Genomic DNA, 26,193 nt, shown 5'->3' with positions numbered 1-26,193 from the left:
CAATGCCCAAAAGCTGTGTGTGTGTGTGTGTGTGTGTGTGTGAGAGAGAGAGAGAGAGAGAGAGAGAGAGAGAGATGTCTGTCATATAGGCAAGAGGGATGGGGCAGGAGGGAAACTGGAGACATAGGTGGTAGGAAATGTACACTGATGATATGATGGGTGTTGAAATAGCCTATGACAACCATGAAGAACTTTATAAAATAAATAAATAAAAAGAAAGGTCGAGCGTAAAAGAGAGGTCAATGCTAAGTGTTATGAAGCCAAGAAATGATGAAGGCGCGGATGGCCCTTTGCAGCGTTGCACTGCCCAAAGTTTCACGGTGCACAGGAGCTTGGCGGCCCCAAGTGGCGGAGGCTGGCGGTTGCCATTGGCAACAACGGGGCTCACTTGAAAGAGCGGATTTCCTGTTACTGGAAGCCAGTGAGCATGCGCTAAGCCTCCAGTTTCACGCACTTCCGGTCCGTACTCCTGCGGGCCAATAAAAATGCAGCGCTTGGGGTCAGGTGTCTGCGTTCCCATTAGCAACCGGAGGCTTCTAAACAATCTGCCCGCCCTCCCTATCTTCTGGGCGCCCGCCACCCTCGGCCATCCGGGCCTTGCAGGGGCTGCGCGTGGCCTGTCCCGCTGCTCCGGGCGTCCGATTCTCGCCCGCCGCCATGGTGAGTAGCCGGTCCTCTGGCGCCGCCCTGCTCGGAGGAGAGAGCTGCGGGTGGAGACGCGGGGCAAGGGTGGTCCAGGGTGATGCCTTGCCCGAGGGCGCTGCTAGGCCTCCCTGAGTAGAGGCTCCGCGGATGCGAGCGGCTCATTTAATCCCGGCCCAAGCCCTTCCGGGACAGTCCTAGGTGAAGCCCTCTCCTGACAGCCTTGTCCGGCCACGTCTCCTCTTCCCGTCACCTGGGGGGGAGGGATGGAGGGAGCTGACCGTCCGCAGAACGCGCGCACACGCCCAGGCACACAGTGATGGATGTGTTGGAACCATTCCTCCACCCCGACGGACGCGCGCACACACACTCGCACACACATGCACGCACACGCATGCACACACACACACAGGTACACAGTGATGGATGTGCTAGAATAATTCCTCCGCCCCTATGGACTGACATGCGCGCGCATGCACACATGCACGTGCGTGTACAGACACGCACACACACGCACAGGTACACAGTGATAGATGTGCTGGAATCATTCCTCCACCCCTTCAGACGGACGGACGCGCGCATGCACACACACACAAACACTTATACAGATGCACACGCACACACATCACATGCACACATGCACCCACGCACACCACACGCGCACACGCATACAGATGCATACACATCACATGCACACACGCGCCCTCGCACACACGCACGTACGTAGACACACAAACACATAGACACACGATTGAATCCAATTTTCAGATGGGACAATAGCTCAAAAGGACTGCCGAAGTATACCTCGGCAAGTAACCAGAATTCCTGCCTGTCCCACACTATGTTTCAAACACTGTCTTACTGATGCGAGAGAGTACAGCTGAACAAAAGACACCATCCCCGACCTTTCGTGAGCTTAGAATCTGCCCCACTCTTTTTTTTGGTTTCACTAAAATATCAAAAGCTATAAAAATGGTGGTGGTGGTGGTGGTGGTGGTGTTGTCTCAAAGTTAACATCTGAGGCTTTGAGGTGCAGTTACTTCATTAGTAAATTGCAGATAATAATTGAGACTATGGTTGTTAAAAATGAGGGATGAAAAATTGCATATAAAGTAAATAGAGGCGTGCCTGTTAGAGTATTAAGCATTCAGTATATAATAGGTTCTTTTGGATTGATCTCATTTTTATCATTGTATTCACTTCCAATAATTATGGGAATTGTGTCTCAATACCTTTCATTTCTTTCCCTTCTTAATTTTGGGGGTGCTGGAGGTGGTGCTCCCAAGCAATACTCATTCTTAGCCAAACTGGGGATTCACTGCAGGTTCAGCAATACTGGTATCTGAGATTCCCTGGGCCACCCATTTAGTGTTCAGGGACCTCCCGGGATGTACCTAAGAGATGCTGGAGAACCATCTGGTGCGGTGATCACAGCTGCTACAGGCAAGGCATGCACCTTAACTCCAATAATATCCAATTCTCCTTTCCTTCACTTTCTGGAACAATTTTGCAACAGTAGCTTGGGAATGCTCTTGTCGGATTCTTGCTGTATGGTTTTAGCTCCTTTTTTTTTTAATTACTTAGAGACTATTTCTGCCATAAATTCAAGCATTTTGATTTGCTGTATATATATCTCCCCTTGTTTTAAAATGGTTTAGAAACTGATGATTACATCTGCCTCTTATTTAACAGATAGTAAAACTGGTTTTGGTGAATTTAAATGACTTTTGGTGACAGTTGTGTGGTTAGACTTAAACCAGGATTTTCAGTCCAGGACTTCAGCTACTTACATTCCCCGTTTGTCTTTTCCTTTGTCTCTCTCTAGTGATTTGACTCTATGTGTACGAATGGGGTTGCAAAGGTTTGTAAATGTTCCTGGGCTGACACTGTTTCTCTTGTTAAACTTGGGCTCCCATTTCTGCTTCCTCTTTGTTCTCCCATCAACTTTAGAGTAACTTTTCTGTCTTTGTCTCAATGTTCATTATTTTCATTTTGGAAAATCCAAATCCAGAAAAGATTTGAAATAACAGAGTCCAACATGAGCTCGAGTTAGATTGCCTGGTTAGTATCTCTGCTCTATTACATTTCAGTAGCACTGAATTCTCTACATTTCAGTAGCACTGCAGCACTGTCCTCCCATTGTTCATCGATTTGCTCAAGCAGGCACCAGTAACATCTCTATTGTGAGACTTCTTGTTACCGTTTTTGGCATATTGAATATACCCCGGGGAGCTTACCAGGCTGGCAAGCTCCGCCATATGGGCGGGATCCTCTCGGTAGCTTGCTGGGTTCTCTGAGAGGAACGGAGGAATCGAACCTGGGTCGGCCGCATGCAAGGCAAACGTCCTACCTGCTGTGCTTTCTCATCTCACCACTTCAGTACCTTTAAAAAATTTCTTCTCTGTACCTCAGTTGTCTATCTGTAAAATGGAAAAGCAATTTCTCTTTCATAGGGTTTGTATTGGGCTGGAGCGATAGCACAGTGGGTAAGGCGTTTGCTTTGTATGCGGCCGACATGGCCAACCCGGGTTCGATTCCTCCGCCCCTCTCGAAAAGCCTGGCAAGCTACCGAGAATATCTCGTCCGCACGACAAAACCTGGCAAGCTACCCGTGACGTATTCGATATGCCAAACACAGTAACAACAAGTATCACAATTTGTTGTGAGACGTTACTGGTGCCCGCTCAAGCAAAATCGATGAACAATGGGAGGATGGTGCTAAGGTGCTACAGGGCTGTATTGAGAATTAAAGGAGATATTCTAGGACATTATTACCTCTTAGTCACTTTTTAGCTGTTATCATCATTGTTATTTCTGATGTTTAATGTTAATTCGATTTGCTCGAGCGGGCCCACCGAGAGTATTCGATATGCCAGACACAGTAACAACAAAGTCTCCAATGGAGACGTTACTGGGCCCGCTCGAGCAATGTTAATTCAGGGAGTTGGTGAATAATCAATATAAACTAAAATATAAGAAAATTATTTCTCTCTATTTGTACTGTCTAACCCTAAAATTTAATCTTTATAAATTAAAAACTGATTTGATTAAAGCACCATGATTTACAAAGTTATTCCAGTTGCGTTTTAGACACACACTGTTCCAACACCAATATTTCCACCAGTGTTCCCAGGTTCCCTCCCTACACTCAACCCCCAACCCCCCACCCCAGCCTGCCATCCTGACAGGCACCTAAGTTTAGTTGTTAAAGTTTGGGTCTCATAAGTTCAGTGTTGTTGACTCTGGTTTGGATATTTGGCTCTATCATTCCTGAACACCATCCATGTAACTGAATCCCATTTATCCCTCCCCTTGTTTCTTCTTATCGCTCTCTTCTCCCGCCTTCTCCCCCTTCACTTCCACACTATTTCTTTCCTTCTCCTTCCTTTACTGTAGACTAAGGGTGACCCAGGCATCCCCCTTTAACTATTGCCTTCCTTCACTTAGTTATTCTTAATACCGCATATGAGTGATATCATCCCATGTTTATTCTTCTTCTGGCTTACTTCATTTACTATGATATCTAGTTCCATCCATGTTGCAGTTAATTACATGATTTCATCGTCTCTTACAGCTGTGTAGTCTTCCATTGTGTATGTATACCATATCTTCACAATCCACTTATCAGTTGTTGGACATGTAGTTTGATTCCAAATCTTAGCTGTTGTACTGGGTGCTGCAATGAACAGTGTGCATTTGTCCTTTTGAATGAATGTTTTTCTCTCCTGGAGATAGATTACCAAAGGCAGTTCAATTCTGAGTATACTGAGAACCTTTTTTTTATAGGGGTTGAACCAGATAGTGGACAAGAGTGCCTTTATCACTACATCCCTGCCAGCAGATTGTTCCCAGTATTTTTGATATGTACCATTCTCACTAATGTAAGATTTCTCATTGTTGTCTTGATTTGGATTTCCCATTATAGTGATGATGAGCATTTTTCATGTGCCTTTTGGCCATCAATGCGTTGATCTTTCTCAGTGAAGTCCCTGTTTATGTATTCCCCTTTTATAGATAGAGTTTTTAGATTTCCTTTTGCTTGATCTTTGTATTTTACATATCTTGGATATCAGCCCTTTATCTGATGTGTTGAATGGAAGTATTTTCTCCCATTCAGTTTGCTATCTTTTGCTTTTAGCTCTTTTTTTTTTTTTTGCCATGCAGAAACTCTAATTTTGTCATTCCATTCCATGTTTTTCATTCTGTAGCCTTTGCCACTGGCATCATATCGGTAACGACACCTTTGAGGTTCAGATCTTGAAGCTCAGTGTATTTTATAGATTCGATCTTACCTCAAGGTTCTTAATTCACTTTGAGTGACTTTTGTGTACGTTGTCAGATAAGGATCCAGCTTTAATTTTTGAACATGGTTGATGTTAAGCATTACAGAAGCAAGTTGAGTAGTTTGTAGGTTTAAAAACTAGAAAATGAAGATTAGAAAAGCAGGAGGGAAATAGAAGAACATACTGGAAGCTAAAGGGAGTCTTGCATTTTGCTTTCATTTCATTTTTTAATATTTATTGAATCACCATGAGATACACAGTTACTAAGTTGTTCATGCTTGAGTTTCAGGCTTACAGTGTTCAAACACCGTTTCCTTCACCAGTGTCCACTTCCCTCCGCCAGTTGTCCCAGTTTCCCTCCCCCAACACACCTTCCTCTGTGGGAGTTTTGCATTTTTCTTTTAGCATGAGTAATGCTTATCTAGGTGAGTGAGGTCCTGGCACTCATATACTTATGTTGGAAGGGAATTGAGACTATGAAGAGGAGGCAAAGATGTCTGGATGTGGGAAAGCTGTGAACAGCTGTGGTGGGAGAATTGGGTAAAGGAGATTGTGCCTAGTGGCCTGGTATGGGTCTCCGTAGAGCAGGAAGGTTATTAAACCTACAGACTACTCAACTTGCTTCTGTAATGCTTACCATCAACCTCTTAATTACAAACCCAATTGACATGATAGGTACTTTGCTTTCAACTGACTTGTTTAATTTTGGGGGTCACGTCTGGTTGTACTCAGAGTTCACTCTTGGTGGGTTTCAGGGGACTATTTAGGGTGCTGGGGATCAAACCCAGTCAGCTGTGTCCAAGGTTGCCAGGGAGAAGCAAAGAAAGCTTGGAATTAGATCACAGCTCCCATAAGAGGGCTATCTTAGATACTCCTTTTAGGGGGCGTTGGGGCATGGCATACCACACCTAATGGTGCTCAAGCTATTCCTGGCTCTACTCAGGAGTCACCCTTGGTGGTACTCATGAAACCATCTGTGGTATCAGGCATAAAACCCAGACTGGCCCTATGTAAGGCAAGCACCTTAGCTTAAGTCCTGTCTCTGACCCTATCCTATGTATTCTTCAAGGTAATTCTAGCTCATTTAGTCATTCCCAACATAACTGCTTAATTTCATTATTTCAATATTGCTGAAATATGAAAACCTCATTAATTGCTCGTCTTTAGCCCATAGTTGTTCATCTCTCAACTGATCTAAAGTAGGAATCAATTATTGACTGCTTCAGAAACAAATAAATATTTTAAAGCTGATCCATTAATATTTTTTAAATGTATCAGGGTAATGCATGGGTAGGAAGCTTGCCTTGCGTGTGCCAGGGTGATCCCTGAGCCACAAGTAATCTTCAAGCACAGCTGGGTGTGATACAAACACCAAAATAACAACAAAACTGTTGGTAAGTGGTTTAAGCACCATGCTTATTTCTGTCACATAACAGCCCTCTCACTGCTCATCTCAGGTGAATGGACGGGGGGCTGCTTCCCCACCCTGGTCCATTTTTTCTGTCTGCTTGGTTCAGCCAAGCCACATCTGGTTGAACCAAGCAGACAGAAGATCTGGTCCCAGGAGATAAGGTCTCAGAAGATAAGGTGTGTCAAAGGCATGTCCCATCCTTTGGAATAGCCCACATCTCTGCTGCTCTTTTCTGCTGCTGAGCAGGTGTGCTGCGACATGACCTCCAGTTGGGCAAACAGGCTCAGGGAGGAAGGGAATCTGATGGACACTTCACCACCATGGAGGACCTGACATTTTTATTGTTGGCTCTTTTCTCACATCTTCAAGACTAACAAATTGCTCTCTCTCTTTCAGGCAGAGTTGGGCCTAAATGAGCACCATCAAAATGAAGTCATTAACTATATGCGTTTTGCTCGTTCAAAAAGAGGCTTGAGGCTCAAAACTGTAGATTCCTGCTTCCAGGACCTGAAGGAGAGCAGGTATAGAAGCTTTTTAAAAGAATGGGGGGCTGGGGGCTGGAGTGATAGCACAGCAGGTAGGGCATTTGCCTTTCACGCGGCCAACCCGGGTTCGATTCCCAACATCTCATATGGTCCCCCAAGCACTGCCAGGAGTAATTTCTGAGTGAAGAGCCAGGAGTAACCCCTGTGCATCACCGGGTGTGACCCAAAAAGCAAAAAAAAACAAAAAGAATGGAAACAGGGTTGCTTTCTGGTGGCCAGTAGGGACTCTGTAAAGAGGCTTTTAGGACCTTTACTGGGATTGTCCTATTAACTCATGGAGAGCAGCCACACTAAACCTCAGATATGTGACATTCAAGAAATTTGATTGGAGCAGCAGCACAGCAGGTAAGGCATTCGCCTTGCATGTGGTAGACCCGGGTTTGATTCCCAGCATCCCATATGGTCCCCCAAGCACTGCCAGGAGTGATTCCTGAGTGCATGAGTCAGGAGTAACACCAGTGCATTGCCGGTTGTGACCCCAAAAGCAAAAAAAAAAAGAGAGAGAAATTTGATCGTGATGGAAACTTCTACTACCAAACATGCACATATTATATGGGATTCCAAAGCTCCAGAAGGGCAGGTGGAACATTGAAATACATGTGATTAATGATTGTCTAGCTGTATTAATTCCTCCAAAATAGGGCCAGAGCAGGTATAGTGCTTGTCTTGCATGTGGCTGACCCAGGCTTGAACCTCAGCACCCCATATAGTCCCCAAAACTCTGCCAGAATTGATCCCTGAGCACAGAGCAAGGAGTAAGCCCTGGGCATCACTGGGTGTAGCCCAGAAATAAAAATAAGTAAAACAACTCCAGAATTTTATGCACTAGTGACAGATCAAATATGTGTCGATGCTCGGGGTGCATTTAGTTATTTTACTTATTAAATGGGCTGGAGCGATAGCACAACGGGTAGGGTGTTTGCCTTGCACGCAGCCAACATGGCCGATCCGAGTTCAATTCCTCCGCCCCTCTTGGAGATCCCGGCAAGCTACTGAGAGTATCTCGCCTGCACAGCAAAGGCTGGCAAGCTCCCTGTGACGTATTCAGTATGCCAAACACAGTAACAACAAGTCTCACGATGGAGACGTTACTGGGCCCACTCGAGCAAATCGATGAACAACGGGAGGACAGTGATACAGTGATACTTATTAAATATTGGAATCATAAGACAGTAAGAAAACATCAGTGCAGTTTATATTGAAGAATTAGGAGACGATTAGCACTGTAGCACTGTTCTCCCGTTGTTCATCGATTTGCTTGAATGGGCACCAGTAACGTCTCACAACAAATTGTGAGACTTACCGTTTTTGGCATATTGAATATGTCACGGGTAGCTTGCCAGGCTTTGCCATGCGGACAAGATATACCCGGTAGCTTGCCAGATTCTCCGAGAGGGGTGGAGGAATCGAACCTGGGTCGGCTGCGTGCAAGGCAAATGCCTTACCTGCTATGCTATTGCTCCAGCCCAGGAGAGGGTTAAAGAGCAGGAAACCATGAAAAAAAAAGCAAAACTTGCTGATTAGTATGAAACTTTACATTGATTTGTAGCAAGATGATTAGTTTGTTTGCCCAATAATTGAGTTATTAAAGGACTAGAAAATGGATGTTTGATTTTAGCAGAGCTTTCCATACTTAACTCTCCTTGGAAATATACCTTCTTTAAAGAAACAAAGCCTGCTCCCCTCCTCAGCCCCCCTCGCCCAACTGCACCTGAAGCTACTGAACCACGTGGTTCCATTGCCCCTTACAGGGAACAGTATCTGCTTGGGAACACTGATCTAGAGCTGTGTCTCCAACCTTTTTCCTACCACCATCCCCTGTCCTATCAATTTGCCCCCTCGTCTCATGCCACAGCCCTCATTCACATGGTTTTCACTCGTGGCCCTCTTGGAATATCCTGGGGGCCCACAGAGGGCCCTGTGACCCCTGATTGAGAAATGCTGGTCCGGTGGATAAATGGGGGTGGGGGGAAAATCAAAGAAAGAAAAGGAATGAATGATAATGAGGCATCAGATTACTTGGGGATCAGACACTGGCACATTAAATGTGAAATAAGACATTAAAAGGGCCACGAGAGACAAAAGCCACAGACTTTGCTTGTTCACAGAGGCCATTAGCTGTAGACTGTTGTTTGTTTGATCCACTAATCTAATAATATGACTTCCTAAGCCCCAACCCCCCCAGCAGATATAAGCAGCCATTTCATTGTTAAATTGTTCAAGGACAAGCCAGAGAAAGTAATTCATTGCTTTATGCATCCCAGTGCCTTAATTACTGTTTATAATAATGAACTTGAGTTGCAAAAAGCAAAATATTTAATCAATTTTGGTATGTTTTATTAAAAATACAGAAATATCAGCATTTTATAAGGAATATTTTATGAATATTTTAATATTTATATTTTTACCTTTACCTTTACCTAATATTTATATATTTTATATTTTATATGTTTATATAAATGTTTTTATATTTATAAACATTTTATACAAACAGTTTGGATTTTGTTTTTCTCGAGTGGTTAAATTCTACATTCAAAAAGGACAAAAACTATTAAAATCAAGAATAGAGTATAATTTTTCGAAGACTTCGGTCTAACTCTTCATTATGCTCGTTTGGAAGTGTAGAAGGAAAAATATGTGAGCAGTCCTGGGATGCTTTTCATGAGCTGATGCTCTGAGCTGAGGGACTCTTGAGGGTGGAGGCAGGGACAGAACTGTGGTTAAGGACAAGGTATGCACAGGGGCAGTCTCAAGAATTCAGCTCCTGGGCCACAGCAGAAACCACTTGCTTTGAATGTGGGAGGCCCTGGACTCCATTCCCCACTCCATCCCAACACGCAGAGTTCAGTTTTTGGGCATGTTGCTGCAGTCGTGAGAAATGATTACAGTGAGTCTTTCCCTGTGGGGACATAGTGTGTCAACCCTCTGGACTCTGCACTTGTGTTCCCTTCTGTAAAGTAGGAGGTTAAGGAAAAGGGTTCCAAAAGTCTTTGCCAACCCAAACATTCTCTCTGTGAGCATTTAAAAATAAATAAATAAAATTACTTACGGTTATTTCCCCACTTTGGGAACCTCCAGAGTGCTAAAAGAACCAACAATTACCATGTATTTTCCCAAGGCACACCAACTTGTGTTTAAGCAGTTATTAAAATGGTAGAGAAGAGCTGGAGAGGTGGCACAGAGTTCAGGACTTGTCTTACACACAGCAAATGCAGGCTTGATCCCTGGCATTGCATGTGGGCCCCTGAGCACCACTAAGCGTCACTCCTGTGCGGAACCAGGAGTATCCCCCAAACACCACTACCTGTAACCCCTAAAGCAAAAAATTAAGTTGAATTATTTTTTCAGTGATGGAAAAATAACAGAGAAATTGTATCTTCTGTGTGACGTTTGGAACCACGAAATGTGTTAAGATGAATTATAGTAGGAAGACATAGATTTTTAAGGCATGTTTCTGAGCACATGCCCTATATTAAAGGGTGCACACATTGTGGAGAATTGTTTAAAGACATATCAAAAATTGATTGCCCTTAAATTATTTTTGGCCTGTTTTGTAGGTCAAGAAGAGAGTTTCCAGATAAATTGTCACGGTTGCCCTTGAATCCCTTTAAGAGATGCCAGGAGTGTAGAGTGCCTGGTTTTGTTTCATTTGATCCAGGGCTCCGGCTGTTAATCCAGAGGGTTTGGACTGGCTCTTTTTCAGGCTGGTGGAGGAGACATTCACCATCGACGAAGTGTCCGATGTCCTGAATGGGCTCCAGGCCGTGGTGCATAGTGAGGTGGAATCCGAGCTCATCAACACAGCCTACACCAACGTGTTACTCCTGCGGCAGCTTTTCTCCCAAGCCGAGAAGTGGTACCTTAAGCTGCAGACAGACATCTCTGAACTTGAAAACAGGTAGTCAAGTGTGTCACTGCAGTTGTTTATGACAATAGAGGCGCCAATGTGATCGTAAGCATTAGCGAATGTCATGGTCTCTCTTGGGCTGGTGCATGAAGAAAGGGGGACTGGACAGTGGCATATCATCTGTTTCCTGAGTGACCTCTACGGTGCCACTCGGTGCTCCCTTCAAAATGCTATTTCTGCTGCTTTTATAGGTATTATAAAGTGCTTCAAGATATAGGGAATTGCTCCTCTACTACTGATTCTTTCTATAGCTTTGTTTATCATGATAACTAATTATAATAAGCTCAGAGATAGGTCAAGGGATAAAGATTATGAAATAGTTTTTAAAAAATTGATTCAAATAGCATCAACTCAGACTAATAGTATTTGAGGTTTATTTCCAAGTAATTGCATATAAAAGTATTCTCTCCTGGGCCAGAGAGATGGTACAGGAGACAAGGCACTGTCTTACTAACTTACATGCAGCTGACTCCAGTTGGCATCCCTGGAACCGCATATGGTCTGATCTCCTCCGCCCCCCCCCCCCCAAGCACTGCCAGAGATCACTCTTCCACACAGAGCTAGGAATAGCCCCTGAGTACCACTGAGTGTAGCCACACACGCGCGAGCGCACACACACACACACACACACACACACACACGAAAAATTAAAAATTAACCAAGTGGGGGCTGGAGCGATAGCACAGCAGGTAGGGCGTTTGCCTTGCACGCAGCCAACATGGCCAACACAGGTTCGATTCCCAGCGTCCCATATGGTCCCCTGTGCACCGCCAGGAGCAATTCCTGAGTGCATGAGCCAGGAGTAACCCCTGAGCATCGCCGGGTGTGACCCAAAAAGGAAAAAAAAAAAAATTGACCAAGTGTACTGTCTTCTATCCTTAAATAGGAACTGTCAGAAGTGTGTAATTCGAACAATTCCAAGAACTCAATGACTTTGAAAAGATGGTGAAATTGAAAGACATGCCAGAAACTTTTTCATCCTGACTGCTAAACCCCAGGGGCTGTTCTCTAAACACAGCTGCAGCTCAGCATCCCCCCAGGAGTCAGTGCTGCACTGCTGGGCAGGCCCAGGAGGGGAGATGACTGGTTTTTTGACGGCACTCGGAGACACTGACCTATTAAGAAACTGGGAAGAACAGTTAGCACCAGGGACTCTATGCGCTCTCCTATGGGAAACTCTCATTTACCTTCCCAAGTGGAAGGGAATTACCAGGTGGTCACCCCCAAACCATCTGTCTTTCTGGTGAACATAGCAAACTCTTTTTGAGTCAAAGTCATTCCTCTTTTTCAATAGTTGTCACAAACCAGCTCTGCTTTTCTAAGACTAGCACTGTAATACTGTCGTCCCATTGGTCATCGATTTGCTTGAGCGGGCACCAGTTACATCTCCATTGTGAGACTTGTTACTGTTTTTGGCATATCGAATATGCCATGGGTAGCTTGCCAGGCTCTGCTGTGCGGGTGAGATACTCTCAGTAGCTTACTAGGCTCTCCGAGAGGGGCGGAGGAATCGAACCCAGGTCTGCCGCATGCAAGGCAAACACCCTACCCGCTGTGCTATCGCTCTAGACCTTTCCAAAACTATCTTATTAAAATCCATTTGTCTTTCATGAACAATTACTCAGCTTCCCGTGTCTGTTATCTAATAGAGCAAACTCACTAGGGCACCTGAAAATACAGAGCTGCCAAATGTCCGACGCTGTATCAACGTTCTGACATTTCATATTGGATCCCGGTTGATGCAGAACGCAAAAACTGTGGGAGACTCAAACCTGTATGGCTTGCACTCTCAGTTTTTAATGACTAAATGTGATTTTTGATGTGGTGAAATTCCATTCTCTTGCTTGTCTGTTTCTGTGAATGAATGAAAGAGCTTGGTACTGGTGATTTTACTCTCCTTGTGTTAGATAAGACTATTTGAAATGAACATTTTCTCATGTTTGCTTTTTTCTTCAAGAGAACTATTAGAACAAGTTGCAGAATTTGAAAAATCAGAATTTACGTCTTCAAATAAAAAGGTAATTTTTAATCATTCTAATTCAATATTTTAATACCATCAATGTTTAAAATCCTCAACTTATGCAGAATATTCAGAGTTTAAAGTGAGAACTCTCGATTAAAAAGCCTCTCAGATTTCTTTGGCAAAAATAAAAAATTTAGGAAGTAACTATAAACAACTGAAAGTTGTTTTTGTCTTCTTCTCTCCTCTCTTTCTCCCCAATCCTGTTCCTTTCCCTTTTTTTTCTCTCTCTCACATGCATGCACACACAGAAAACCACTGCAGTCCTTCTGAATCCCGACTGGAAACACACACACACACACACACACACACACACAACACACACACACACACCTGCAGTTCATCATACACACAATCCCTACAGTCTATCTAAATCCCATCCATGCACTCACACGTACACACACACCAGAAAACTACATTCCCTCTGAGTCCCAGCTACACACACACACACACACACACACACACACACACACCCCTACCTGCACCCTGCAGTCCATCATATACATAGTTCCTACAATTTTATCTGAATCCTAGCCACATACTCAGGTATGTGCATATACACACCTACAAACCTGCATTCCCTTTGGATCCCAGCTGTTCATGCACACACACACGTACACACACACACACACACCTACACACCTGTACACCTACACACCTGTACACCTGCAGTCCTTCTGAAGCCCAGCCATATAAACTCTCACATGAAGCAGCTCAAGCTTGCGTTAGGCAACACTGTGTGAGTGCATCCTGCTGTCCAATATTCTAACTGGGTGACCCCAAGCAGGTGACCTGAGACGGCTGAGTCTTTTCTTCTTCATTGTTCAGAGAAGACAATTGTAAAATTGTAATAGTTACTTGTTTCTCGTTTTAAGTGATCCTCATTGTTTGCGGGGACCACTTGATGCTCCATTATATAGATGCATTATAAGAAATCCCTGGTGTTAGATAGTAAAACGCCACAGAAATGAAGTTGTGTACAGTTTCCTAGTTATCCTAGGAAATAGTACATATTTCTGGCTTAGAAATTTCTGAGCCAGAGTGCACATATTCTTTTGGTTTTAATACATAATGCTATATTTCCAGCCAAGTTATTATTCCCCCATAGTGTAATTGCCTAAATCCTTACCAATATCTCAGTCTTTCCCACAGTGTGGAATTTACACACTCTGTGTTCCAAGTTGAAATTTGAAATTTTGGAACTAGATACTAGGATCTTAGCCACATATGCTCTGGCTTTGAGTGGCCTCTTACCCTCTGTTTTCTCCCTCTCTCCCCTCCATATTATCTTTTTAATTTTTCTGATTTTGAAAAAAATTATACTTTATTTTCACACAACTTTTTGTCTTAGTTTAGGTAATATACCTATAGTGTTAACATGTATGCTTTTGACGTACAAAATTACTTAATCTTAATCACCGCTAAAGTTCCCAAAACCCTCCTGTTGTCTTTTTGTGATTCTAGTTTGCTCTCTCTCTCTCTCTCTCTCTCTCTGTCTCTCTGTCTCTCTGTCTCTCTCTCTCTCCCTCCCTCCCTCCCTCCACAGCCTGAGAATCTCAGTTTTGCCGTCAGAGGCCAAGGGTTCATCCTCATTTACTGTTGTCTGTTCTCTTGTTTCTTCTTAAACCAGAGATGAGTAAGATTATCCAATATTAGAATCTTCCTTTAAAAAAAAGAGTCTGTTGATTATCTTCCTCTTTTTCTGTCATAACTTTTCAATTAGATTTGAGTTTGTTACAGTAATGTTAAATAAAGTTTATGGTATTGATGTGCAGAATTCCTACAACCCCCCCCAATCAGTATGCCCCATTCTCCAGCAGTGCCCCTGCGTCACATCTAAAATGATCTTACCCCCCCAACCCCTCCCTCAATTAAATGGGGAATACTATGCAGCTATATATTTTGTTAGAGATATGGAAGGATAGCTTTCCATTTTATTTGTTTTTTTTCCTGGGTCACACTTAGAAATGCGTTGGGGTTATTCTCAGTGCAGTGCTCAGGGAACCTTATAGTGCTAGGGGTTGAATCCAGGGCTCCTACCTGCAAAGCATTTGCTCCAACCCTCTGAGCCATCTCCCAGACTCCAACTTCCATGGGTCAGGTACTGTCTTGGACACTGGGATAAAGTAGAGAACCAGGCCATCACAAACCCCACCCCTTGGACCTGGCATCCCAGCAGATACATTTACACAGTCTCTTCTCCTTAGATCATGCAAGGTTCAGGGATTACCTGAACCATGATCTATTCCATGGTGACTTAAATATGGTTTTTTATTTCGTTTTAGCCCCTCATAGACATTATGAAGCCAAAACTTGCTCCACTGAATGAAAGCGGAACAGCAGAACTCCTAAACAAGGTAAAGGCGTTGATTTGAGAATCGGCAAACATCACTGTCCTCTCATTGGCTGCACCATTCCAAGGTGGAGAAAGCAAAGTCCCTGAGGGTCCTTAGTCACTGTCACTTTACTAAGTGATACCAGAAGAGGGCGCACTTCCCTTCCCTACAGCCTGTAGCACTCGCTGGCACTGCAGCGTTTCATGGGGAAGTGAGCACAGGGACTTTGGAACAGTGTGTTAGTGGGGGACACTTGACATTGATGATCTATGAGAACAGTAAAGAGATTTTATTTTATTAAAATATTTGTAAAAAAGTAATACATGGATAAATATTTTTACAGCTCTCCGCATTATACTAGATATTTAGATCAAAAGGACCCTTCCGCCCCCCAAAAAAAAATACCAAAAAAAAAAAAAACCATATCATGTCATTGGAAAGGAAGATACAAGCAAGATGGTCCTAACCTCTGGGTCACAGTTACCATGGGGGAACAGAGGAGACACAGCTCCATGTGGATGAGAGGAATGAGAACAGGTTGTGAGGGGAACCAGGCAGTGAAGTGGGGAAACAAATTAAAGTGGCAGTGACAAGAGGAGAGAGGGCTTGGCAGCCAAGAAGGCTTGATCCTGACGAGACTATAGGTCCCCGGGTGTGTGCTGGAATAAGGAAGGAATTGTCAGGAGTGAGGTTGCACTGAGCACTGACTCTCTTGGGAGAGTTGTTTAAAAAAGATTTTTTTTCTTTTTTCTTTTTTTGCTTTTTGGGTCATACCTGGCGATACACAGGGGTTACTCCTGGCTCTGCACTCAGGAGTTACTCCTGGCGGTGCTCAGGGTACCATATGGGATGCTGGGAATCAAACCCGGGTTGGCCACGTGCAAGGCAGATGCCCTATCCGCTGTGCTATCTCTCCAGCCCTAAAAAAGATGTTTGGCCTCCACTCAGTCAGAATTATGGCAGGAGCTTGGGCACGAGACAACGGAATGATGAAGAGTTGGGTTTAACTGGATAATGAAAATGATAAGTAAAATGTAATTTTAATTTTAACTGTGAAAAAAGTACTTGGGTGAACAATAAAAGTCTGAATTTCTTCACAAAGGAAATTTTAAGACTTGTGGAAGAGAATGAGAAATTGAAGTCAAGGCTGAGGAACACTGAAGTACAGGTAATCGAGAAGTTACTTTAACAAAACACTGGAAGAGTTACAGACAGAATAGAATGCTGAGTGTTTGTTTTAACTTCTTTACAGGCTACAAATGCGTTGGATGAGAAGTCAAAACTAGAAAGAACTCTGCAGGATTTGCAGCTTGATCAAGGAGATCAAAAGGTAAAAGATCATTTAGCTATTTTATTCCCATTTTATAATATTGTGAATTTAATGTTAAGTCACAATTCATTATGCCCATGTCTGCTGGATCCCCAGAGGAATGCCACTTTGTCCTACATCAAGGTCTCCTTGGCCAAAGGTGGCTGGACAGAAACCAGTGCCCTTCCCTCATCCAACCTCAGAAAGAGGGACATGATACACAGCTCGCATGCTTCACATGTTCTCAGAGCTACTGGCTCTTACATTTTTTTTCAAGCCTTTCCCCCTTTCACGTTACCATTCCAGTTGTAGTCGGGAGAAAGGAAATGAAGACATGAGGAGTTTTTAGTTAATTGGATTTGTCTTGTTCTTTGTGTTGTATTGTACAAAACATGTTACCTGGGGCCAGAGAGATAGTACAGGTGTTGAGGTAGACGCTTTGCAAACAGCTGACCTAGTTCACCTCATCTGGTCCCCAGAGCACTGCCAGAAGTGACACCTGAGCACAGAGCCAGGAGTAGGCCCCAAGCACAAGCTGAGTGTGGCCTAAAAACAACAACCATCGCCAGACTTATTCCTTAAGTTGCTTTAAGTGAGCATTTACAAAATGGAATGGATTTTTCTTGTCACAAACCTTCAAATCCATCTCTGAGTGGTAGTGCTTGTGAAGCACGTGAACCCCAGGCCTGAGTTCTGGAAGTTCCCTCCTGCACAATTCTGTCTCCTCATCACCTCCCCCTGCGGTCCTATCCCCTGGTAGGGTTTCATGTCTGTAGAACAACTGAGTGAGTTTTCGGTGCATAAATCATTTTTCTGATGGTTTTAGTGTCATAGCAGGTGCCCAGTAAATAGTCTCCAAATCTCCTTCATAAGACTTTCGTTATGCTTTTTCCGTGGAAAAAAGAAAAGGAAAAAATGTGGTATTCCCCAGAAAGATTGCATTCATCTGGGGAACATAAAGCAACAAAATGGGAGACTAACACCCAGGAATGGCTGAGATTAGTACCAGGAATTTTGCTCCATGACTTGAAGGCCAGCCACACGTGCTAGGTGAAAAGGAAGCTCAGATAGAGAAGAGAGCACCAAATAAAGGGTGTTGTGAGGACCCTCCCAGGGTGGGAGAAGCATGCTAAAAGTAGTCTATAGACCAAACATGATTGCCACTCAATGCCTCTCTTGCAAAACACAGTACCCAAAAGAAGAGAGAGAGAGAGAACAAGGGGGAATACCCTGCCACAGAGGCAGGGGGGATTGGGGGGTGTTGGGGGGTGGGGGGGATGCTGGGACCCGTGGTGGTGGAGGATGGGCACTGGTGAAGGGATGGGTACTTGATCATTGTATAACTGAAACCAAACCCAAGCACAAAAATTTATAAGTCTATAACTGTACCTCATGGTGTTTCACTAATAAAAAAATTTTTTAAAAATGTGGTATTCCCTTTGTACTCATCATTGAACCAGCCTGGGTTATATTTCTTTCTTTTTTTTTTTTTATTTTATTGAACTACGGTGAGATAGTTACAAGCTTTCATGTTTGGATTACAATCACACAATGATCAAACACCTGTCCCTCCACCAGTGCACATTTCCCACCACCAATATCCCTGGTATGCCCAACCCTTTCCCACCCTCCCCCTGCCTCCATTGCAGACAATATTCCCCATACTCTCTCTACTTTTGGGCATTATGGTTTGCAATATAGACACTGAGAGGTTATCATGTTTGGTCCTTTATCTACTTTCTACACACATCTCCCATCCTGAATGATTCTTCAAGCCATCATTTTCTTAGTGATTCTATTCTATTCTATTCTATTCTATTCTATTCTATTCTATTCTTTCTTTTCTGTTCCATTCTATTCTGTTCCATTCTATTCTAGCTGCCTTGTCCCCTTTGCTCAGGAGGCAGGGGCTTCCAGCTATGAAGCAATCTTTCTGTCCTGTGTATCTACTACCCTTAGGAGTCAGCCTCATGTTATGTTGTTTCATACTCCATAAATGAGTGCAGTCCTTTTGTGTCTGTCCCTCTCTTTCTGACTCATATCACTTAGCATGATTCTCTCCATGTCTCTCCATTTATAAGCAAATTTCAGTCCTTCAAAAACTAGAAATTGAGCTTCCATATGTCCCCACAATACCACTGCTGGGAATATATCCGGAGGATGCAAAAAAGCACAGTAGAAATGACATCTGTACCTGTGTGTTCATTGCAGCACTGTTCACAATAGCCAAAATCTGGAAACAACCCAGTGCCCTAGAACAGATGACTGGTTAGAGAAACTTTGGTACATTTACACAATGGAATACTATGCAGCTGTTAGGAGAGATGAAGTCAGCCTGGGTTTTCAAATCACCTGTACTCTCTTCCTTTCTTCTTCCCCACCCCATATTTTCAAAAAAAGCATTCTCACATACTATATCATTTCATATGTAAGTATTTAAAATAGAAGAATACTTCTTACATCACTAAAAAGATTAAGGAAAATAGTTTTCACATTTATCAAGTACCATAAATTCATAAAACAATTAAAATAACTCGTTTATCTTTATAAAAGCCATTTTTTACTTTGGCCCAGGTGTACTCTAAGAATTGTGCCCTATTCAGCAGGAAGCAGCCAGGTTTTAGTCGAGGCTCCAACTTCCATAGAAATGGAAGAAAGACCTGACTGTGGGGATTGAAAGCAACCGAAAGAGATTAGCGGCTGAATTCAGTGTAAGATACCTGAAAATTTGCCTAGACAAGAACTTTAGCCATAGTTTAAAGGTATAGACAGTGGTTCTCAGTTTACTCTTGCCCCTTCATTTGTTTAGACTTGTAGATAAGATGATGTGTGTCTTAGGGGACCAGTCCACAGAGAATGTATTGATTACTTTGGCACCCACTGCATGCAACCCCCCTTCAGTAAGACCATGCTTCTTTAGAAAAACTTCTTCTTATTACCAGGTACAACAGATGGTTACTTTGAAGATTCGTGTCTTCTGTCTTCCAAATCACCATTCCTTTGCCAATAAGCCTCTTTCTTAACCTTTAAAAAAAAAAAAAAGAAAATAGGACCAGATAGGATAGAATCAGCAGGTAGGTTTGCTGATCTAGGTTCAATCCCCAGAATCCCATATGGTCCTCCGAGCCCGCCAGGAGTGATCTCTGAGTGTGGAGCTAGTAGTAACTCCTAAGCATTGCCGAGTGTAGCCCCTAAACAAAAAATTTTTTAAAAGAAAAAAATTTGACAAAGGCAAAATGTCTACGTGACTTCACTAATTACTACGAAAGACCAGATTTCAGGTCTGGAGAGATCGCTTGAGGACGTGAGTCTCATCCCTATCACTGCGTGGTCCTACCGGCTCCGCCAGCTGTGACTCTGAAGGCCCCCTGAGTCCAAGAAAGCCCACAGACGGCCCAGGGGGCCCCCAGAACCACTGGTTCAGAGCATAGCTCATCACTGGCCAGAACATTGGACCATTTGGCCCATTTGGCTGAGTATCCCCAGATACTCATGAAAGAGCATGAGGCCCCCTGAGCATTGCTGGGGACGCCTTCCCCAAAAAGACAAGATTCCAAAAATGAGTAAAGATTTTTCCTTTGTCTGTAGTACAGCTTCACCTTCATATTTGACAAGTATAGCCATTTTTCTGTTTTGTTCTCTTTTGGTTTGGGGCGGGGAGGGTGGGGTGCACAGCCAGTAATGTTCAGGAGCTATTCCCAGCGGGGCATTCAGGAGTCACTCTGGTAGTGCCGGGGAACCATAAGTGGTGCCAGAGATCAAACCCAGACCTCCTGCATGCAAAGCACGTGCTTAATCATTACCTTGAGGTAGCTCTCCAGCCCTACACCACCATTTTCTTATCTATACAACCACTTTCCTCTTAGAAATGTTATCAGGTCAAAACCAAGATACTGTGCTGACAAAGTGCAAATGTGTATAGCCTCAATATAATAATAACGACTTTAAAACTTAATAATTTAGAAAACCACATAATCAGGAAGTAGTAGAGACATAATTTCATGGTAATTATATTTATATGGTAAAGGTAAAGGCCCTCCCGTTGATCGTCGATTTGCTCGAGCGGGCCCAGTAACGTCTCCATTGGAGACTTTGTTGTTACTGTGTCTGGCATATCGAATACTCTCGGTAGCTTGCCGGGCTCTCCGAGAGGGGCGGAGGAATCGAACTCGGGTCGGCCATGTTGGCCGCTTATAAGGCGAACGCCCTACCCGCTGTGCTATCGCTCCAGCCCAAAAACACCATATTTCATGGTAAATAATGACTAAAACATATATCTTTTGAATATTTGTTATAAATTGCACTGTCTTACTCTTCTTTACACTTGTGTCATTCAGAATTCTCCACCAGGATCTTTTTTAACTTTTCCAAACAAAACCTACTTGCCAATTTCAGTTGCTTGTCTCTTACTCCTATCCCTCTTCAGTTCATATTGCATATTTGGGGACCGGTGGCCACAGAGGTCTGCAGTGCTCCCTGCACTGAAGGCTGAGGGTAGCTGTGCCTGCCAGCAGCCCCCCAGGACCAGAATTTGAGTGGGCTGGTGAGGGGGACAAAAATGCACCCATAAGAGAAAACATACTTGTTCTCAGCTCTTTGGATCTGGAAACTGTCATCCCCAAATATTTTTTTCTTACCGTGTATACATTGTTAATTCTTCTTCCTAGGATCTTGGAAGGGCCCAAGACTTGAGTGACTTAGAAAATACAGTTGCTACTCTCAAGAGTGAGTTTCAGAAGACACTTCAGGACAAGATGGAAAACCAGAAGTCTCTGGAAGAGAATTTGGCCACAGCCAAGCATGACCTCCTCCGGGTTCAGGAGCAGCTGAGCCTGGCTGAGAAGGTCAGATTCGTTTGTTTACACCCCAATAAGTGATCAACACAGGACACAGAACCAGTGAAACAAAGGGAACCATGGGACAACTTCAGCTTCTCCTTCTTTTCTCTCAAGATTTAGCCAGTAGTGTCTCTAAAGATAGCTCATCTCTGGGCACTGGGATTTTTCCGTCTTTGGCACTGAAATATCTATTGATAACTTCACTTCCTATGGTGTGGTAATGTACTTCTCCCTGTACCGCCATCTGCTCTTCTTGCTTTCCCCTTCAGCCTGGCAAAGGGCTGGGTGACCATAATACTATATTTTTAGAACAGGTATTTGCTATGTGAAATTTGTCAAGAACTTGATTCTTTGCCTGAGTGCTTCGACTCTTTCAACAGGGACACTAGTGCTGGGCTGCTTGGGGTCCTACCTGCGGAGGCCCAGGTTTGATCTGTGGGCACACCTGAGCACAGCTGAGAGCAGTCCCTACCGGGAGCGACAAAGAAGCTACTTTGAGATTCAGAAAAATATTGTGCTTATTTTACCCAAAAATTTGTTTACTGTTGCAGATTCTCATGTCTAAGGCATAGTATGTTTGAGTTATTTGCGAACATTGTACTTGGGGCGAGGTGTTACAGTTTTATTAACATGCAACTACAGAGAATGTCATTGTGGGGACACAGATTGGGATGCACAACCAGCAGTGCTTAGGGCTTATTCCTGGCTCTCTGCTCCAGAGTCATTCCTGGTGGAACTGGTTGGGTGCTAGGGGATCTAACCTAGGTCATCTGCTTGCAAGGCAAGCACCTTACCCACTATACTATCTCTTTGGCCCAAGAAAGTAATTCTAAAGTTTAGGTAGAATAGCCTTAATTTCATAAATTTTAAAAATCAGGAAATAGATCAGGGAGATAGCTCAAAGGGCTGAAGTGCATGCTGGAGGCTTGAGCACCCCAGTAACAATCCTGGGAGTATTCCTCAAGCACCGCCCAGTGAGTCCCCCATATCCCCAACACACCCCGCTCCCCGCCACTATCAAACCAAATAAAACAGAAATGAGAAAATAACATAGCAAAATATTGGAGCCATAAAAACATACATTTCCATCAGATTTGTTATCTTTTAGCTATTTCTTAGTAACAGGCTAACTTTTTTGTTTGTTTGTTTGTTTCACTACGCAGGAATTAGAGAAGAAATTCCAACAAACAGCAGCTTATCGAAACATGAAAGAGATTCTCACCAAGAAGAATGACCAAATCAAAGACCTGAGGAAAAGACTGGCCAAGTAAGCCTGCTGACGCTGCTGCTCGCTGCTCCCTCCCTGCTGGGCGCTGTTTTGTTTCTCCTCCACTCCAAGCATGTGTGCAGAGAGGTCGGGGGTGGGGGTTGCTCAATCATGCCGTCCCCAAGTCTGTGTCCAAGGCGAGCCAAGGAGAATTGGCTCAGCCTCAACGGCGGCGGCGGCACCTTCTCGGTTCCTGGGGCGCCTCCACTCGGCCCACACCGCGCCTGTCCCACGCAACTCTCCCGGGCCGCTCTGGGCAGTGGAGTCCCCGGAGGGGCAGAGTAGGGGAGCAGGAAAGCTCACCAGGCCCTTGGTGTGCCCCTCAGCGTCGCCACTGTCTCCTGCGGGACAGTTTAGACCCAGTGAGACCGCGCAGTTGGCTGGCCTGGGCCGGAGCCATCTCCTTCAACCACAGGCCTGGGGACCAGTGCCCGACTGCTGGTGTAGAAAGGTTGAAAGCCACTGGTCTGTGGCAGTGGTGGGAACTGCCTACCCAGGGCCCATATGCAGACAGGTAGCAGTCCACAGGTGTAAAATGGTTCAACACTGACTCAGAACTCTGTCATCCCATAAACCCGATATCTCTGACAGGGCCACAGGAAGTCGAGGTCCCAGTCCAGTCAAAAGAACTCAAGGCACGCAAGGCATCCTTGAGGCCAGAGCCACTCGGTCTTGGCAGACCAGGCCTCCCAGGGCCCATGCAGCCCCTGCGACACAGTATCCCGCGCGACACAGTCCCGCAGGAACATTTTTCTCCCCACTGGATTCTGCCTGGAAACTCAGCTATTGCATCTTTTTCAGAGATCCAGATCAGGCCAAGCAAATGAATCCAAAATCAGATTTGTCCTCGGAGAACTTGTTACCCTATGCAGTGATGGGACAATTCCTGGACTTCTGCATTGGACTGCCATAGGTCTAAATGCAGCGAGAGCCCCGGGTTTGGAGGTGTCCTAGCAGTACCTGGTCCATTCTCCCCCACACTGCTTGGAGTCCCTTCGAGTCCCTGCCACAGTGCTTTCACTGTTGCTGACATCTGTCAGAGCACTGTAGCACCGTAGCACTGTCCTCCCATTGTTCATCGATTTGCTCGAGCGGGCCCAGTAACGTCTCCATTGTGAGACTTGTTGTTACTGTGTTTGGCATATCAAATACGTCACGGGTAGCTTGCCAGGCTTTGCCCTGCGGCCGAGATACTCTCGGTAGCTTGCTGGGCTCTCCAAGAGGGGCAGAGGAATTGAACCCAGGTCGGTCAGACCAGCCACCCTACCGCTCTGCTGTCACTCCAGCCTGTCAGAGCAGTGGCTTTTTTTTTTTTAATTGTATTGAGTCACCATGAATTACAGTTACAAAGTTTATTCATGATTAAGTTTCAGGGGTGCAACATTCCAACTCCAATCCCTCCACCTACGTTCACTTCCCTCCACCAAGGTCCTCAGTTTCCGTCCTGCTTCCCATCCTGCCCTTATGGCCCGCATTATTTCTTTTTCCTTTTTCCCCCCTGCTAGGCACTGTGGTTAACTCTGCTGTTACTGATCACGTATCATGCATGTCACAACCTCCTTTCAGCACCTAATCCTGGTCCAGAGGGACCACTTCCCTCTATCATTGTCATAATGGCCCCTTCCCTGATCTGTTCCCCTCCCCCCAGCCCCAGTGGCAAGCTTCCAACTCACATCCATCGCCTTCAGGCTTTATTCTCCTACTAGCCCGCCTGCGACTGAGATCATTCTGTGTCAGTCCCTCACCCCCTCTGACACATCTCACTCAGCATGGCACTCATTAGATTCATCCATGTATCGACAAGTTGTATGATTTCATCTTTCCTCCCGGCCAAGTAGAATTCCATTGTGTATAGAAGCACCATAGCTTCTTTATTCAGCCGTCTGTTCTTTGACACTTGGGTTCTTTCCAGATTTTGGCGATTATATATATAGTGCTACAATAAACATATGCGCTATATCACTAGCAGTGCAGATGGCTTCTCTGCATTGAGTTTTGGGGCCCTTGGGGCATATTCCCCGGAGTGGGAATAAAGTACTGGATTTTATGGAAGCTTGATTTCTAGTTTTCTGAGGAATGTCCATATTTTCTCCCCAGAAGGGCTGGACCATTCGACATTCCCACCAGCAGTTTGAAAGAGGGACCTTTTTCCCCACATGCTTGCCATGCCTGGTTGTTGTTCTTTGCGATGTGTGCCAGTCTCTGTGGTGTGAGGTGATAGCTTATTGTTGTTTCGATTTACCTTTCCTTGATGATGAGTGATACAGAGCTTCTTTTCATGTGCCTTTTGACCATTTGTTTTTCTTCTTTGAGGAAGTTTCTGTTTATCTCTTTTCCCCATATTTTAATTGGGTTGAATATTTTTTTTTCTTGTAGAGTTCTAACAGCACTTTATATATCTTGGATATTAACCCATTATCTAATGGGACTATTGTAAATTAAAAGCAGTGGTTTTTCTTAAGTGGAGAATGTAGCACTGCTGGGTTTTGTTGCTACTGATATTTCAGATAAGTTCACTGTAGTAGCACCAACAAAAAAAGTATCATGACATTATGCTCTGAGTTTAACTGACTGTAACTCTTTCCAGATATGAATCTGAAGATTAAAAACAAAATGAAATCATCCGGAAGCTGCCACACATGAAAATAGAAAATACAAGCTGTTTCTCACCTCAGGCATGTATTTTGAAGCAGTTTGTTATATTTTTCTCTCTTTATTTTTCTAATATTTAGACTTTGCTTCTAATATTTGGAAGTAGAGTTCCTTTTTCAGTTGTTTAATTGAGAAGAACTAGAATTTACTGATTCTGGCCCGTCTAAAACTCCTGTTTGCCCAGTGCTCTAGAGTCTTAGTTCAAATACCAGAACCATTTTTTTTTCCATAAGGAAGAGATTTTAGAGTGGGAGGTAGAGTCTTTTGAATTAGCATATAAAAGATACCATACTAATGTTGAAAGTTAGCATTGTCTATTCTTGTGCGTTCCCCAGTGTAAATGTATAGTTAACTAAAGACGGTTATTACAAATAAATCTTATTTTTAGAAACAAAATCTAAGTAATTTTCTGTTTGATCATTTAAATGTTAATTCATTGAAAATGTGAATGCAGTCTATTTTAGCAAAATTTTTACCAAATTAATAGTGAACAAGAGGATTCTCTTACCTTGCTCACTCAGTGTCTGAGTGCTATATTTATCAGAGAAGGTGCAGTCAGTTTTTTGCAGCATAACTATGAGTCTGTATAATTGACGGAGAAGTGAGAGTCATCCTGAATTACTACTGTTGAGGAGATATCTAGGCTTAGAATAAATGTAATCTCTGTACTTTTAAATTACATATTAAATAAGAACACTGTTATAAAGAACATAAGATCAGTTATGAGATCTCAGATTCAGTTGTTGATTTTAATTTTTTATGCATACCTATAGGAAATGCATTATAAAGGGCATAATATCAGTTATCAGAACTCAGATTCAGTTGTTAATTCTAATTTTTATGTATATCTGTAGGAAATTCATTTTTATTATTTCCACTTGTCCTTTTTTTTTTTAGTTACTTTTGGATTAGAAATTAGGCATCCTCTTTAGCAGTTGTGTGGTGCACCAATATAGTGTGTGTATGAACAACATACAATCCAT

The 26,193-nt window shown here is 43.8% G+C and overlaps 1 protein-coding gene across 1 annotated transcript; it reads left to right on the top strand.

The window, feature by feature from the left end:
- The first annotated feature begins 526 nt into the window (after positions 1–526).
- Positions 527–25,987, top strand: LZTFL1 (leucine zipper transcription factor like 1). Its single transcript, XM_056129446.1, has 10 exons — positions 527–660; positions 6,733–6,857; positions 10,585–10,779; positions 12,746–12,806; positions 15,094–15,165; positions 16,247–16,312; positions 16,397–16,474; positions 21,121–21,297; positions 22,455–22,558; positions 25,146–25,987. The coding sequence occupies exons 1-10, from the start codon at positions 658–660 to the stop codon at positions 25,162–25,164; spliced, it is 900 nt and encodes a 299-aa protein (XP_055985421.1). The 5' UTR covers positions 527–657; the 3' UTR covers positions 25,165–25,987.
- The last annotated feature ends 206 nt before the right edge of the window (positions 25,988–26,193 follow it).

Source organism: Sorex fumeus, unplaced genomic scaffold (assembly GCF_029834395.1).
Source record: "Sorex fumeus unplaced genomic scaffold, SorFum_2.1 ptg000072l, whole genome shotgun sequence".
NCBI lineage: Eukaryota > Metazoa > Chordata > Mammalia > Eulipotyphla > Soricidae > Sorex > Sorex fumeus.
Note: the sequence above shows the minus strand (reverse complement) of the source record. Positions and strands in the feature narration are given on the sequence as shown.

Bases quoted from the DNA above. Each gene is read 5' to 3' on its own strand.
- LZTFL1 (XM_056129446.1), top strand. The intron at 16,475-21,120 runs GTAAAAGATCAT...TCTTCTTCCTAG, and splicing joins TTGATCAAGGAGATCAAAAG to GATCTTGGAAGGGCCCAAGA. The intron at 21,298-22,454 runs GTCAGATTCGTT...TTCACTACGCAG, and splicing joins AGCTGAGCCTGGCTGAGAAG to GAATTAGAGAAGAAATTCCA.